We start from the raw sequence: 13,456 nt of genomic DNA on the forward strand, positions 1-13,456 counted from the left end.
TGCCTCTAGAAGATGGCCATATAGCCCGGAAAAACCTACAACAACCCAAGGTTGAGAAACACTGCACTTAATGGGTTGTTGTAGGTTTTTCCGGGCTATTTGGCCATGTTCTGGAGGCAATTTTTCTCCTGACGTTTCGCCTGCATCTATGGCAAGCATCCTCAGAGGTAGTGAGGTCTATTGGAAGTAGGAAAAATGGGTTTATATATCTGTGGAATGACCAGGGTGGGACAAAGGACCCCTGTCTGCTGGGGCTAGCTGTGAATGTTTCAGCTGATCACCTTGATTTGCATTCAATGGCCTGGAAGCGCCTGGGGGGAATCTCTTGTTGACTGTTTGTTTCCCCTCTGTTGTTTTGCTGTTGTAATTTTTGAGTTTTTTAATACTGGTAGCCAGATTTTGTTCATCTTCATGGTTTCCTCCTTTCTGAGGATGCTTGCCATAGATGCAGGCGAAACGTCAGGAGAAAATTTGCCTCCAGAACATGGCCATATAGCCCGGAAAAATCTACAACAACCCAGTGATCCCGGCCATGAAAGCCTTCGACAATACACTGGACTTAATGCTGTGGAACTGCTTGAATCCGACAGTTTCCGATTCATGGTTCGGCCTTTTCCGAACCCTCTCGGCTAAAACACGGAAACAGTCGAAGTGAGACCCGAGGTGTTCCGGAGTGAGGGAAAACCCCGCCCCCTTGAGAAACTCTTTCTGGGGCGTCGGCGAAATAACCCGAGTAGAGCGGGCTGTTTCCGAAAATACCCGATCGTTCCCGAAGCGGGGAAGTGAGCCTAGAGAGGCCATGTCAGTCTTCTGCGCCCTGGAGCGGAAGAGGCGGAGAGCGGGAAGTGGGCGTGGCTTTGAGAGGGTGATAAAAGCCCCTCCCTCGGGGCCGGCCTCTCCTTTTCCGTTTCCGGTCGCGGCTGTGGGAGGACAGGGAACAGCAGGCCGCGTGTTTGCCGGGAGGTAGGCAGGCCTGATGGCGGTCCTTCTTGGATGGGTGGAGGAAGAGGAGTGGGGAGAAATTGAAATAGAAACTAGGCTCCTGTCTTCCTTGCCGACAGAGGAGGACGGTTTGCATGCGGCCAGGAAGCCCTTCCCGCCACCTTTCGGCCCTCCATTCCAGGCTGTTAAGGAGTTGTGGTAGTTATTACCTGTAATATTGTGTCCAATTCTGGGCACCACAATTCAAGAGAGATATTGACAAGCTGGAATGTGTCCAGAGGAAGGCGACTAAAATGATCAGGGGTCTGGAGAACAATCCCTATGAGGAGCGGCGTAAGGAGCTGGGCGTGTTTAGCCTGAAGAAGAGAAGGCTGAGAGGAGATATGATAGCCATGTATAAAATATGTGAGAGGAAGCCACAGGGAGGAGAGAGCAAGCTCTTTTACTGATTCCATGAAGATGCCATTACTTATGTGTAAACCGTTTTGAGTCCCCCTCGGGGTGAGAAAAACGGTATAGAAATACTGTAAATAAATAAATAGAGACCCATGAGGTCTCTTCCAACTCTTTGATTCTATGATTCTATTATTTATTTATTTATAGTATTTCTATACCGCTTTTCTCACTCCGAGGGGGACTCAAAGCGGTTTACACATAAGTAATGGCAAAATTCAATGCCAGTACACAAACAATTACAATTCTACACTAAATCAAATTAAAACCATACATCCATAAGCAATAAAACAATCAATAATAATAAAACTTTATTTATACATTATCACATGAGTAAAAACAACAAAGCAATAAGGAAATAAAACAGTACAATTAATATAACTTACATATAGACAATAACACGCAGTGATTTGAAGTCCAAAACACATGGAGGGCCGAAGTTTGCCCATAGAATCAAAGAGTTGGAAGAGACTTCATGGGCCATCCAATCCAACCCCCTGGCAAGAAGCAGGAATATTGCATTCAAATCACCCCTGACAGATGGCCATCCAGCCTCTGTTTAAAAGCTTCCAAAGAAGGAGCCTCCACCACACTCTAGGGGCAGAGAGTTCCACTGCTGAACGGCTCTCACAGTCAGGAAGTTCTTCCTCATGTTCAGATGGGATCTCCTCTCTTGTAGTTAGAAGCCATTTTTCCGCCTGGTGTAAGGGAATCCTCAGGTTTGTAGTTTGTCGAGGCCTTAGTGCTCTCTGACAGAGAAGCCTAAAGAATATTTGAAACGGTGACTTCCAGTATCCCACAGTATTGAGCCATAGCAGTTAAAGTGGTACCCAAACTGCCTTAACTCTTCTACAGTGTGATTCCAGGACACTGGGGAGATCAGGGTTGCAGTGATATTGTATCATTAATGTAGTTTGACACCACTTTAGCTGCCATGACACAGTGCTTAGGAATGGCGGTCATTCTAGTTTTGCAAAGTCTTTAACCCAGGCATGGGCAAACTTTGGCCCTCCTCCAGGTGTTTTGGACAGCAGCTCTCACAATTCCTAATTGTAAGAGTTGGAAGTCCAAAACACCTGGAGGGTGGCTGAAGTTTGCCCATGCCTACTTTAACCTCTTCTGCTTTCTCGCCAAACTAAGAATCCCAGGGTTCCATAGCATTTGAGCCGGTGCAGTTAAAGTTGTGTAACATGCACAGATATCTGTAACAACAAATACAAACATTGCAGATTGCAAATTACAATTTCTATATTACAGGAAATTCTTCATTAAACATAACGTGGGAACATTAACATGATTAATTAGTAACTGTTTATAAATGAAAGATTGTTTATCGATATTTTGTCAACACAATGAAACTTGAGCTTCCAAAATAACAATTACTATATACCAGGAGATTCTTCATAAGTACATGACATCAGAAATAGTAACTCAAATATTGTTAGATGCAATATAATGAGATTTCAGCTTCCAAAATAACAATTTCTATGTTGTAGAAGGTTCTTCATCAATATATAACGTCAGGAACAGTAACACAACAAGGTCTCCCAGGTTGTTTCCCATGTTTCGTAATATCTTCTTCGGGTGTTATTCATATCTATGATGCTTGAATTCACTAAATAAGAAATAAAGCAACATATAGACCAGTGGTTCTCAACATGTGGGTCCCCAGTTGTTTTGGCCCTCAATTCCCGAAATCCTAACAGCTGGTAAACTGGCTGGGATTCCTGGGAGTTGTAGGCCAAAACATCTGGCGACCCAAAGGTTGAGAACCACTGGTATAGACAATAGATATACTAAAATCCCCAAATTGACATAGTTTTGAAAAGGTTATTGATGCACACGCTTGACTACTTACATTCGAATTAGTAGCTATTGGCTCTGTTGTAAGTTCCTATCTGCATTTATAGCCTTTGGATCCACTAGATAGGAAATAAGACAATATATAAAGAAAAAAAAGGTATATTAAAATGCCCAAACACCCCAATGTCTAAGGGGATTTTCAAAACCCATGTTGGTCTACTTACATTCCTGTGAACAGCTTAGGCTTTGTAGTGAGAGGAGTTCTGTAACGAGCAATTGCAATGGTAACAGGGTGACTCTTAAGTAAGACTGAGTGTTATAATCTATTCTATTTGGGCATGGAAACCCACTGAGTGGCATTGGGAAAGTCATGCTCTCTCAGCCTCTGAGGAAGGCAAAGGCCACTTCTGAACAGATTATGCCCAAAATAAAACATTAAACCACAAAGGACTTAAAGGCATACAACAACATGGCTGTGCATCAGAGCTTTCCAAACTCTGAGTTGCGTGTAGTCCACAGGTGTGTTGTCCCTTCAACAAAGGCTGCATGACACAATCAAAGCTCTTCCAACAAGTGGCCATCCAACTTCAGCTAAAAAACCTCTAGAGAAGGGGGCTGCCAGGTAGTACATACTTCCCTAGAGTTGGAAGGGATCCTCAAAGGGCATCTAATCCAACCACCATCAAACAGATGGGGACACACAGTCGTAGCCCTCCCAACAGATGACCATCTAGCCGCCATTTAAAATAATCCAGCGAGGTTTAATCCCTATAGAATTTGAGTGGTAGTGCTACTCAATTGTAGATACTCTTGTAACTTCTAATTGCTACATTTTGTTGATTGAGTTGCAGTAATTGCCACTATAATGTATAAGTTTCTAATTAAGAAAAGAAAATATGTTGACAATGTTTGTGATGAACCACATAGAGCAGCTATAGAGGAAACTACACAAGAATCAAGTGTAGTACATAAAAAGTGTAAAAGAAAAGTTTCCAAACTTTGTTTATAAAGTAAAGATTATATGAGACTTACATATTTTGTATATTATTTTATAATGTATGTTTATTGTATGAAACTCTTATAAGGGTTTGGTTTAGTTTCTGGTTTGCTAGTTGAACTGAATTACCATATCATAAAAAGATGCATTTCTAAAAGTGTGTCATCAAGATGGAAAGTTTGGAAAGTTCAGCTTTTTTAAATCATGTCAGAAGCTACTTGAGAAATTGCAAGTTGCTTCTGGTGTGAGACAATTGGCCATCTGCGGAGATGTTGCCCATGGGATGCAAGGATGTGTTACCATTCTGTGGGAGGATTCTCTCATGTCCCCCCATGGGAAGTTGGCGCTTACAGACGGGAGCTCACTCCGTCTCGCAGATTCGAATCGGTGACCTTCCAGGTCAGCGGTTTAACCCATTTCACCACCACAGCTCGAAAGCTCTGCTGTACATGGTGCTTTACAAGTAAAAGAATAGCAAAACAATTCCTTGTCCACTTGAGACATTAAGACAAAAAAGGATAAGGGGGTGGCTAGATGGAAGGGGATTAAGGCCTCTTCTTTGCATTTTTGAGGCCAGGGCAGTGGGATCCAGGGGAGAGTCTTTCTTCTGCCTCTTCTCTCCTTCCACAACTAGGTTCATGGCAGTTATATTATTTAACGGGCCAGATACTAGTGCCATGTTTGTTCCAGTGAGCTACAATTTTTCTTTCTTTCTTTTTTCTTTCCTGGAAAACCCATGAGGGAAACATCACCTGCCCAGGGACCACCACTTTGTCTGGCACTGCTGTAGTCCAAAAGGTTCTTAGATTTACAAAGGTTCTTTATAATTTATAAAGATAGTAAGTTTGACAGGTCCCCCATTTTAGGCCTGTAATCTAAAATACAATGACTAAATTGAGATACATACAGATTGGTCAGTCCTGTCCAGTTGCATTAGGTGTGGAGTAGAGAATGATGAAAGGCTGCTTCATGGTTTCAGAGCTTTTCTCAGTAAATATTCTTTAAAACTCCAAGGCTATAGTTTTTGAACAAGGTTTCCCATTTCTTTTCCTCCAACCACACACATTTGTTGTATTAATTTGCTGTTTAGTAAATATCAAAGAAGAGAGAGAATTCTTCTGTTGGCGTTTAGCAGAAGAGATGATGATGTACAAACAAAAGTTCATTTTTAGTCAGTGTATTGGGAGGCAAGGGTAGAATTTAGTGGTGAAAGAAAAATAAGAACAACATAGAAGTATACATCAATTTTGTAAGGACAAGGTAAATTAGTAAAAACTCACAGAATGCTCAATCAAAAGTTTTGATTGAGGTGTGGTAGTTTGTGGGAATAGGACATACAATATGTTATATGGCTATGACCTTTTGAGACTGATTAAAATACACAAAAATAATGAATTATTGTGTGGCTTCTTCCTGTCCAGGACTCTGCACAATGTCGGCACATCTGCAATGGATGATTGTGCGTAACTGCTCAAGTTTCCTCATCAAAAGGAACAAGCAAACGTACAGCATGGTGAGACAGAACTCCTTTCTCTTGCAAGCAAGACTCTTGACTTTTAGTATGCCTGGCTAAAACCGTAATTTCTTTCCTAAGGGGTTTAGCTATCTCGGATTCTTTAACCCCCCATTTTCACATTCAGTTTTTATTTCCTCCTTGAAGTAAAAAAATTATCTGAAGTTCTGATAAACGTTCTCTTTTTTTCCCCAAAGGAACCCAACAACCTTAAAGCCCGCAACTCCTTTCGCTACAATGGACTGATCCATCGTAAGACGGTTGGGGTGGAGCCAGCTGCTGACGGGAAAGGCATCGTTGTGGTCCTGAAGAAGCGTGCAGGTGGGTTTTTAAGGTCTGGGGTGCTGGTTTGAAATGGCAGGTTAAAAAAAAATCTAATTGAAGTGAAATTTTGTTACTTTGATGGTGTAACGTTATGGTATTTATAGGCTTACCAGCATGCAAGTTGAATTAACCCTATCTGTGTCTTTAAATACAGAAAATATGTTTCTGGTTGTGTGTCTAAGGACCACTTCAAGGCACTTGAATTTGAGCTGCCACCTCCTCAGAGATTCTTGAGTCTTTTGTCTGTGCACCCTAATCTCCTGGCTCCCTTCTTGCAGGTCAGCGGAAGCCAGCAACTTCTTATGAGAAGATCACCATCAACAAAAATGCACGGGCCACTCTCAGCAGCCTCCGCCACATCATCCGCAAAAACAACTACCGCAAGGATCTGCGCATGGTAAGACGGATCCCTCTTGTTTTCTTGGTTGGTAGGTTTCAGGTGTCTTGGTAACCTCCATAATCCAGTGAGCATAGAGTAGCAGAGTATCAAACAAGAAGGCTGTTGGTTTTAATGTTTAAATGACTAAAAGCCAAGGGAAAGTTAATTGTCATCCAAGACTGAATATTTGTAATTGTGAGTGAAGAATTATTTTTTCAGGCATTTCTATCCCGTCCTTCTCACCTTCAAAGAGGGACTCAGGACGACTTACAGCAGACAGTCATTAGATACCAAAAAACAATACATTAAAGCACACAGTTACAATTAACACAATTAAAACAATAATAAGCATTCAATGTATTGTCGAAGGCTTTCATGGCCGGAATCACTGGGTTGTTGTAGGTTTTTTCTAGCTCCAGAAGACAAGAGTCCTTTGTCCCACCCTGGTCATTCCACAAATACATAAACTCCTTTTCCTAGTTCCAACTGACCTCACTACCTCTGAGGATGCTTGCCATAGATGCAGGCGAAACGTCAGGAGAAAATGCCTTTAGAACATGGCCATATAGCCCGAAAAAAACCTACAACAACCCTATAAGCATTCAATGAAAAACAGTTCACTGGTTCAAAACATATTTATTTATTTATTTTCTTCATTTCTACCCCGCTCTTCTCCCACAAGGGGACTCAGGGCGGCTTCACATAAGCATCAGTGATGCTGTCAACATATACATTCAATTAGAAACCGTAAAACTCAAAACATAAAATTCATCAATAAATGCATTTAAACATTCAGTTAACATGCCGCTAAAACCAAGATCCAGCCAAACAAATCCAATGTCGTAATGTTCAAAGTTTCCTTTCCAAGCTGCCATTGTTCTCTAGTCAACGCCCCTAGCTGAACGCTTGGTCCCACAGCCAGGTCTTCAGTTGTCTCCTAAAGGACAGGAGGGAGGTGGGCCAGGCTGATGTCCTTAGGAAGGGAGTTCCACAGGGGAGGGGGGGGCTGTCTCCCGTCCCCACCAACCACTTTTGCGAGAGTGGCGGGATCAAGAGTAGGGCCTCTCCTGATGATCTTAGATACGTTCGGATAGGTAAACTGGGCCAGAACCATTTAATCCAAATCAGTCCATTGCAGTCCACTCAAACATTCTTTTCCCAATTGATCAATTTATTGGCCAAACGCTTGATCCCAAACCCAGGATTTAAGTTTTTTCCCCGAAAGGTCAGGAGGGAGGAAGCAGATCTAGTATCACTGGAGAGAGAGTTCCCCAATGTTTGTGTTTACGTCATTGACTATCCAGGGTGTGGTATCATTGTAACATTGGTTATATCAGTGTACTGGAAATTACAAAAGCATTTAGTTGTAGAAAAGTACTTTTGAAAGTTTTGGTCATTGGAGAATTTCAAAGAAAGAAAAAACCCATTGTAGTCAATGCATACTGATGTGGCATATTGGGGGGAAAATGTTGGACCCAAATGGATTAAAATGCACAGATGTAGGCTGGATCTGTACTGCGATATAATTCGGTTTCAGAATGCAGATGGAATGCTTTGAACTGGAATATATGAGTTTACACTTGGAGATAATTTGTCTTTTACCCAAAGATAACCCATCCCAGGTTCAATCCATTCACTTTTCCTCTTCCTCCTCCTAGGCTGCCTTGCGTCGCGCCAGTGCAATTCTACGCAGCCAGAAGCCAGTGGTGGTGAAGAAGAAGCGGACCAGGGCTACTAAAGCTGCATAAACAGTGGCCAGATTTTCCAATAAAGGCTCAGAACTAGTTTACATGGTGGCTGAGTGACGTTAATAGATAACATGATGGGAGGGATTTTTCTTTCTTTTCTAGAGAATATTTTAGTTGTCATTTTGTTTGAAGACTGGACCCCCTCCAGTCCAGTTTCATAAAATTGTTAATTTGGGATTAGAGCTAGAGTAATTGATACGCAAGCAAGCCTGTAAAGCTATCTTCTGTGGGTTGCTTTCTGCTATTGAAATTCCTTCAAATTGATGCTGACTTAACAGTGAACCTATCATTGGGTTTTCTAAGCAAGATTTGTTCAGAGTGGGTTTGCCATAGCTTACCTCTGTGGCTGAAGGAGTATGGCAAGGTCATCTAAGGGATTTTCATGGTCAAGAAGAGATACGAACCTTGGTCTCTCAGAATCTTTATCCAACATTCAAACTGCTCTACCACATTGTCTTTCTGTTAAGTTGATGAAAGAACATTGGGAAGAACTTCCTAACTGTGAGAGCTGTTCAGCAGTGGAACTCTCTGCCCTGGAGTGTGGTGGAGGCTCCTCCTTTGGAGGCTTTTAAGCAGAGGCTGGATGGCCATCTGTCAGGGATGCTTTGAATGCGATTTTCCTGCTTCTTGGCAGCGGGTTGGACTGGATGGTTTACATGATCTCTTCCAACTCTTATGATTCTATGAGTGAGACTTGCCCAAAGTCACACACTAGGTTTCCAAAGCAAAAAGACTCGAATCCTAGTATTCTGAATCTTAATCCAACATTCAGGCCCCTACACTGATGTCTGATGGTCTCTATTAACTTTTCCCCCTTAATCTGTTTTTATGAATACAAAGACTACAAGCTGGTTTTAAACAAACAAACCCAAACATCCCAAGAATGAGTTCTTGTAGTGGATTTATACTTAATGCAATGTAAAATCGCTTTGTGACCCCTCCTGAAAGGAAAAGACCAAGATAACATTGTGCCATGTCTCTAGGTTGTGGTGATCAGGAAAAAAACTCATTTTATTAAGGTGTTGTGATACAATACAAGCAGAATTCAACATCTATGTCCATGAAGTGGTTCTCAGCCTGTGGGTCCCCAGGTATTTTTGGCCTACAACTCCCAGAATTCCCAGCCAGTTTTCCAGCTGTTGGGGTTTCTGGGAGTTGAAGGCCAGAACATCTGAGGACCCACAGGTTGAGAACCACTGAGAGGGGTTTTTGGAATATTTTATGGAATAATTGTTTAATTGCCTCTCCAACCAATAGATGGCAGTTAAGAGCTGAAGATAATTTAGATTCTGACTTACCATTTCATCCCTTCTTCCTGCCACACATAACTTTGAATACAGAGAAGCTTATGCTTAACAGCTTCTTTCCAACACCACTTTTAACTGCCATTTCTTTGGTTTGAATTGTCTCTCTGTCCTGACATGCCGAATCTGGAACAGGCATTGCTGGTAATTCAGAAGCTGTTCTGAGCTGGCTTGACTACAGATGTTGTAATGTTCTGCTTCCTTAAGAGTGCATCTGTTCCCACCCTTACAAGCTTTTCATTTTTATTACTTCCCTCATGTTTTAAGGTGCATATGTACTGCCGGGTATAGGACATGAAAATATTCAAAATACATGAGATTATTATCCCCTGCTCACAAAAATACAAGATCTGACAATAAATGCTGAATTGCGGTATAATTTCTGTCTATTGTGAGGTGAAGTGTTCAGTTCACTTCTGAGAGGCACTGTGTTTGGTTTTGCTAACTGCTATCAAACTGGTTTCCAAATTTTGGTGACCTGAATGAGAGACCTTCAAGTGACCTTGTCATCAACATGTCTTGCAGAATGTTGATGATAATAATAATAATATTAAAATTTTATTTATATCCCGCTCCATCTCCCCCAAGGGGACTCGGTGCAGCTCACATGAGGCATGTCCATCAGTACATTATACAAACAATATAATACGAGAACATAATAAAACCTAAAAATAAAATACATAAATGCTAAACAATATAATAGCAACACAATATAAAATCAGACATTAAAACAAACGATTTTGTTGGGCAGGGGCAAATTCAGGATAAAATTATAAAAGTTTAAAACACTGGGAGATAGGACAATGATTCCTTGACTAAGCCAAGCATATATAATGCAGTCTTTTTTCCTACTGCTTTCCCCTTTGCCAAGCTTTATGGTAATTTCTAGTGAATTATTCTCTCTAAAAAGTGATTTCTAGGGACAGTTTGGGCTTGATTTCCTCTAGGACCCATTTATACTTTCTGCAGTCCGAGGTTAAATGCAAGACTTGCCTTCATCAACACATCTCAAATGAATTGAGTCTCTTTCTAAACTACCTTCACCGTCCAGCTTTCACATTGATAAATAAATGGGGAAATACAATGACAAAGAGAACCCTGGATGTTTATTCCTTGGGAGGAGAGCAATGACCAATGTCAACAAAATAGTGAAGAGTAGACAACATCATGCTGGCAACGATTCAATGCCGGGACATAAATAGATTATACACATACATAAGCATTAAAATCCTTTATCTCAACATTAAAATCCACTGTTTAAAACCATCTTGATCATCCCCATTGAATCTAGTTGGCATGTTAAGGTTTCATATTGCTGACTTATTGCACTGTCCGAAAAGCTTGGTCCCACAGCCAAGTTTTTACCATCCTTCTGAAAGACAGGAAGGTTTGCAAGCTTGGTAGCTGATTAAATGTCCTTTGACCAGTATCTGGCCACTTGGAGTGCTTCTGGTGTTGCCGCAAGAAGGTCCTCCATTGTGCATGTAGCAGGGCTCAGGTTGCATTGCAGCAGGTGGTCAGTGGTTTGCTCTTCACACTCGAATGTCGTGTTTTCTACTTTGTAGCCCCATTTCTGAAGGTTGGCTCTGCATCTCGTGGTGCCAGAGCACAGTCTGTTCAGCGCCTTCCAAGTCGCCCAGTTTTCTGTGTGCTCAGGGGGGAGTCTCTCATTGGGTATCAGCCGTTGATTGAGGCTCTGGGTTTGTGCCTGCCACTTTTGGACTCTCGCTTGCTGAGGTGTTCCAGCGAGTGTCTCTGTAGATCTTAGAAAACTATTTCTTGATTTAAGTCGTTGACGTGCTGGCTGATACCCAAACAAGGGATGAGCTGGAGATGTCTCTGCCTTGGTCCTTTCACTATTGGCTTCTACTTCCTGGCTAAACAGTGCAATGCTGGCTAAACAGTGTAATTTCTCCAGTGGTGTAGGGCGCAGACACCCCGTGATAATGCAGCATGTCTCATTAAGAGCCACATCCACTGTTTTAGTGTGGTGAGATGTGTTCCACACTGGGCATGCATACTCAGCAGCAGAGTAGCATAGCGCAAGGGCGGATGTCTTCACTGTGTCTGGTAAACTGAGTCAGGGCCATTTAGGGCTTAATAACCCAAAGCCAGCACTTCGATTTGTGCTCGGTAGCAAACTGGCAGCTAGTGGGGCTGGTGTAACATGGGAATTGTGTGCTCCCTGTATACCGCTCCAGTTATTAACCTGGCTGCCTCTCATTGGACTATTTGAAGCTTCCGAACAACCTTCAAAGGAAACCCCACATAGGGTGCGTTGCAGTAGTCTATCCTAGATGTACCGAAAGCGTGGACCACTGTGGCCAAGTTTGTTGTCATTTGTATATCTTAAAATGTTGGTGCTCCTTCCTCTGACTTTCATACCTCACATCCATGTTCTGTTATACCTGCAGCAGCCTTGAGCATAAAGCTAAGCCAAGAAATATTGAGTTCAGTCTTGAAGGATGAGTGAGATGCTTGAACCTGGGACATCTTTCTCTTAAGTGGAATGCCATTATGGTTCTGCCTCTTAGATTGCTTCATACCCTTAAGAAATACATTTTCCTGAGTAATTTTCCCTCTATGTTAGTGGAAGGCTTGTCTCAAGGATACAAAAGAGACCTGTGGAGAATAAATGTAAGGAAGGGAGAGGGACACCCAGCAGGAAATGAGATTTGAGTCCTGTGAGATTGTGCAAAGGGGTGGTGTACACACAGTGAGGGGAAGTTAGATTTGGATCTGCTAGTGGTTCAGCAACGATTTCTGATTGTAATTTGATAACAGGAGTGGCAATAAAACTCCTTTCTTGCCCTATGTTACACTGCTGCAGCCAGAAAGAAGAATAACTCTCCCAAAAGGAATACTACTCTTGATAACAAATTCTTGGATACCTGGATACTTTGCTTCTTGTGCATCTTGTAGAATGAATGCCTGAATTGTTATGTCCCAATGCTATGAAATCCTGGGAGCTATAGTTTGGTGACGCACCAGCAGTCTGGCAGAGAAAACCTTGTAGAACTACAAGTTTCATGATTCCATACAATAAGGCAGTTAAAATGGTATCAAAACCGTATTGATTCGACAGTGTGGATGCACCCTACATCTATACACTGGGCCTCCTAGGTAGGCCAGCAAGGGGAGAGAAGCCTGCTTGCTTTCCACCTGTGGAAGCTGTGAAGGAGTGTCATAGATCAAGGATCAGAAAGAGTGGACCTGCTACAAAATCTTGAATTCACCAACGGGAAGCCCTTCTCTCCCTCCCTGCATCCCGTCCAACTCTCTTTGTAAGTGATCTAAATGCGTGCTTGGGCCAAAGGAACCTAATGCTCAGCAGGGCACTGGCAGGCCTCCGGCTGACCCCAGGTGGCTATTTGAAGCCGCAGACTGACGTTATTTTCTGACATTTCCCCTGCTCTGCCCTCATCTTTCCACCCTGGCATCACAAATGACCTGGCTTCCAGCTGGACGGGAGGTGAATGGGTCTCCTTCCCATTGAAAATCTAATTTCTGGTATAAGGTCTTCTTTTGCTCTTGTTTTAGTGCCTTTTTGAAAAGAATAAGCATGTATAGCAAGAGTGGCATATGCTTTTACAACCCATTCTCACTCTGACCTGCATTGCAGGGGATGTTTCTTCATAAGCAGGTGAAACAAATGGCCACCAAATCGTATCAAATGTGAACTTTTCTATGGAATTTTTTTATTTTGAGTCAATTTTTCAAATTGTACCAAGAAGCACACACTGCCCATCCATCCCCTAATGCAGCCTTTCTCAACCTGGGAGTCAGGACCCCTGGGGAAGCGGCAAGAGGAGGTGTCAGAGGGGTCACCAAAGACCATCAGAAAACAGCATTTTCTCTTGGTCATGGGGGTTCTGTGTGCCAAGTTTGGTTCAATACCATCATTGGTGGAGTTCAGAATGCTCTTTGATTGTAGGCGAACTATAAATCCCAGCCACAACAACTCCTAAATGTCAAGGTCTGTTTTCCCCAAAC

At 42.4% G+C, this 13,456-nt stretch overlaps 1 protein-coding gene across 1 annotated transcript; it reads left to right on the forward strand.

Annotated features, from left to right (window-relative positions):
- Positions 1-861: 861 nt before the first annotated feature.
- RPL28 (ribosomal protein L28) lies at positions 862-8,200 on the forward strand. Its single transcript, XM_060780377.2, has 5 exons — positions 862-963; positions 5,617-5,708; positions 5,906-6,029; positions 6,311-6,429; positions 8,070-8,200. The coding sequence occupies exons 2-5, from the start codon at positions 5,628-5,630 to the stop codon at positions 8,157-8,159; spliced, it is 414 nt and encodes a 137-aa protein (XP_060636360.1). The 5' UTR covers positions 862-963; positions 5,617-5,627; the 3' UTR covers positions 8,160-8,200.
- The last annotated feature ends 5,256 nt before the right edge of the window (positions 8,201-13,456 follow it).

This window comes from Anolis sagrei, chromosome 6, assembly GCF_037176765.1.
Source record: "Anolis sagrei isolate rAnoSag1 chromosome 6, rAnoSag1.mat, whole genome shotgun sequence".
Lineage (NCBI taxonomy): Eukaryota > Metazoa > Chordata > Lepidosauria > Squamata > Dactyloidae > Anolis > Anolis sagrei.

Excerpts from the sequence above, each read along its gene's own strand:
- RPL28 (XM_060780377.2), top strand. The coding sequence starts at position 5,628 with ATGTCGGCACATCTGCAATGGATGATTGTGCGTAACTGCTCAAGTTTC. Across the intron at positions 5,709-5,905 it reads ACAAGCAAACGTACAGCATG|GAACCCAACAACCTTAAAGC; the intron begins GTGAGACAGAAC and ends TTTTCCCCAAAG. Across the intron at positions 6,430-8,069 it reads ACCGCAAGGATCTGCGCATG|GCTGCCTTGCGTCGCGCCAG; the intron begins GTAAGACGGATC and ends TCCTCCTCCTAG.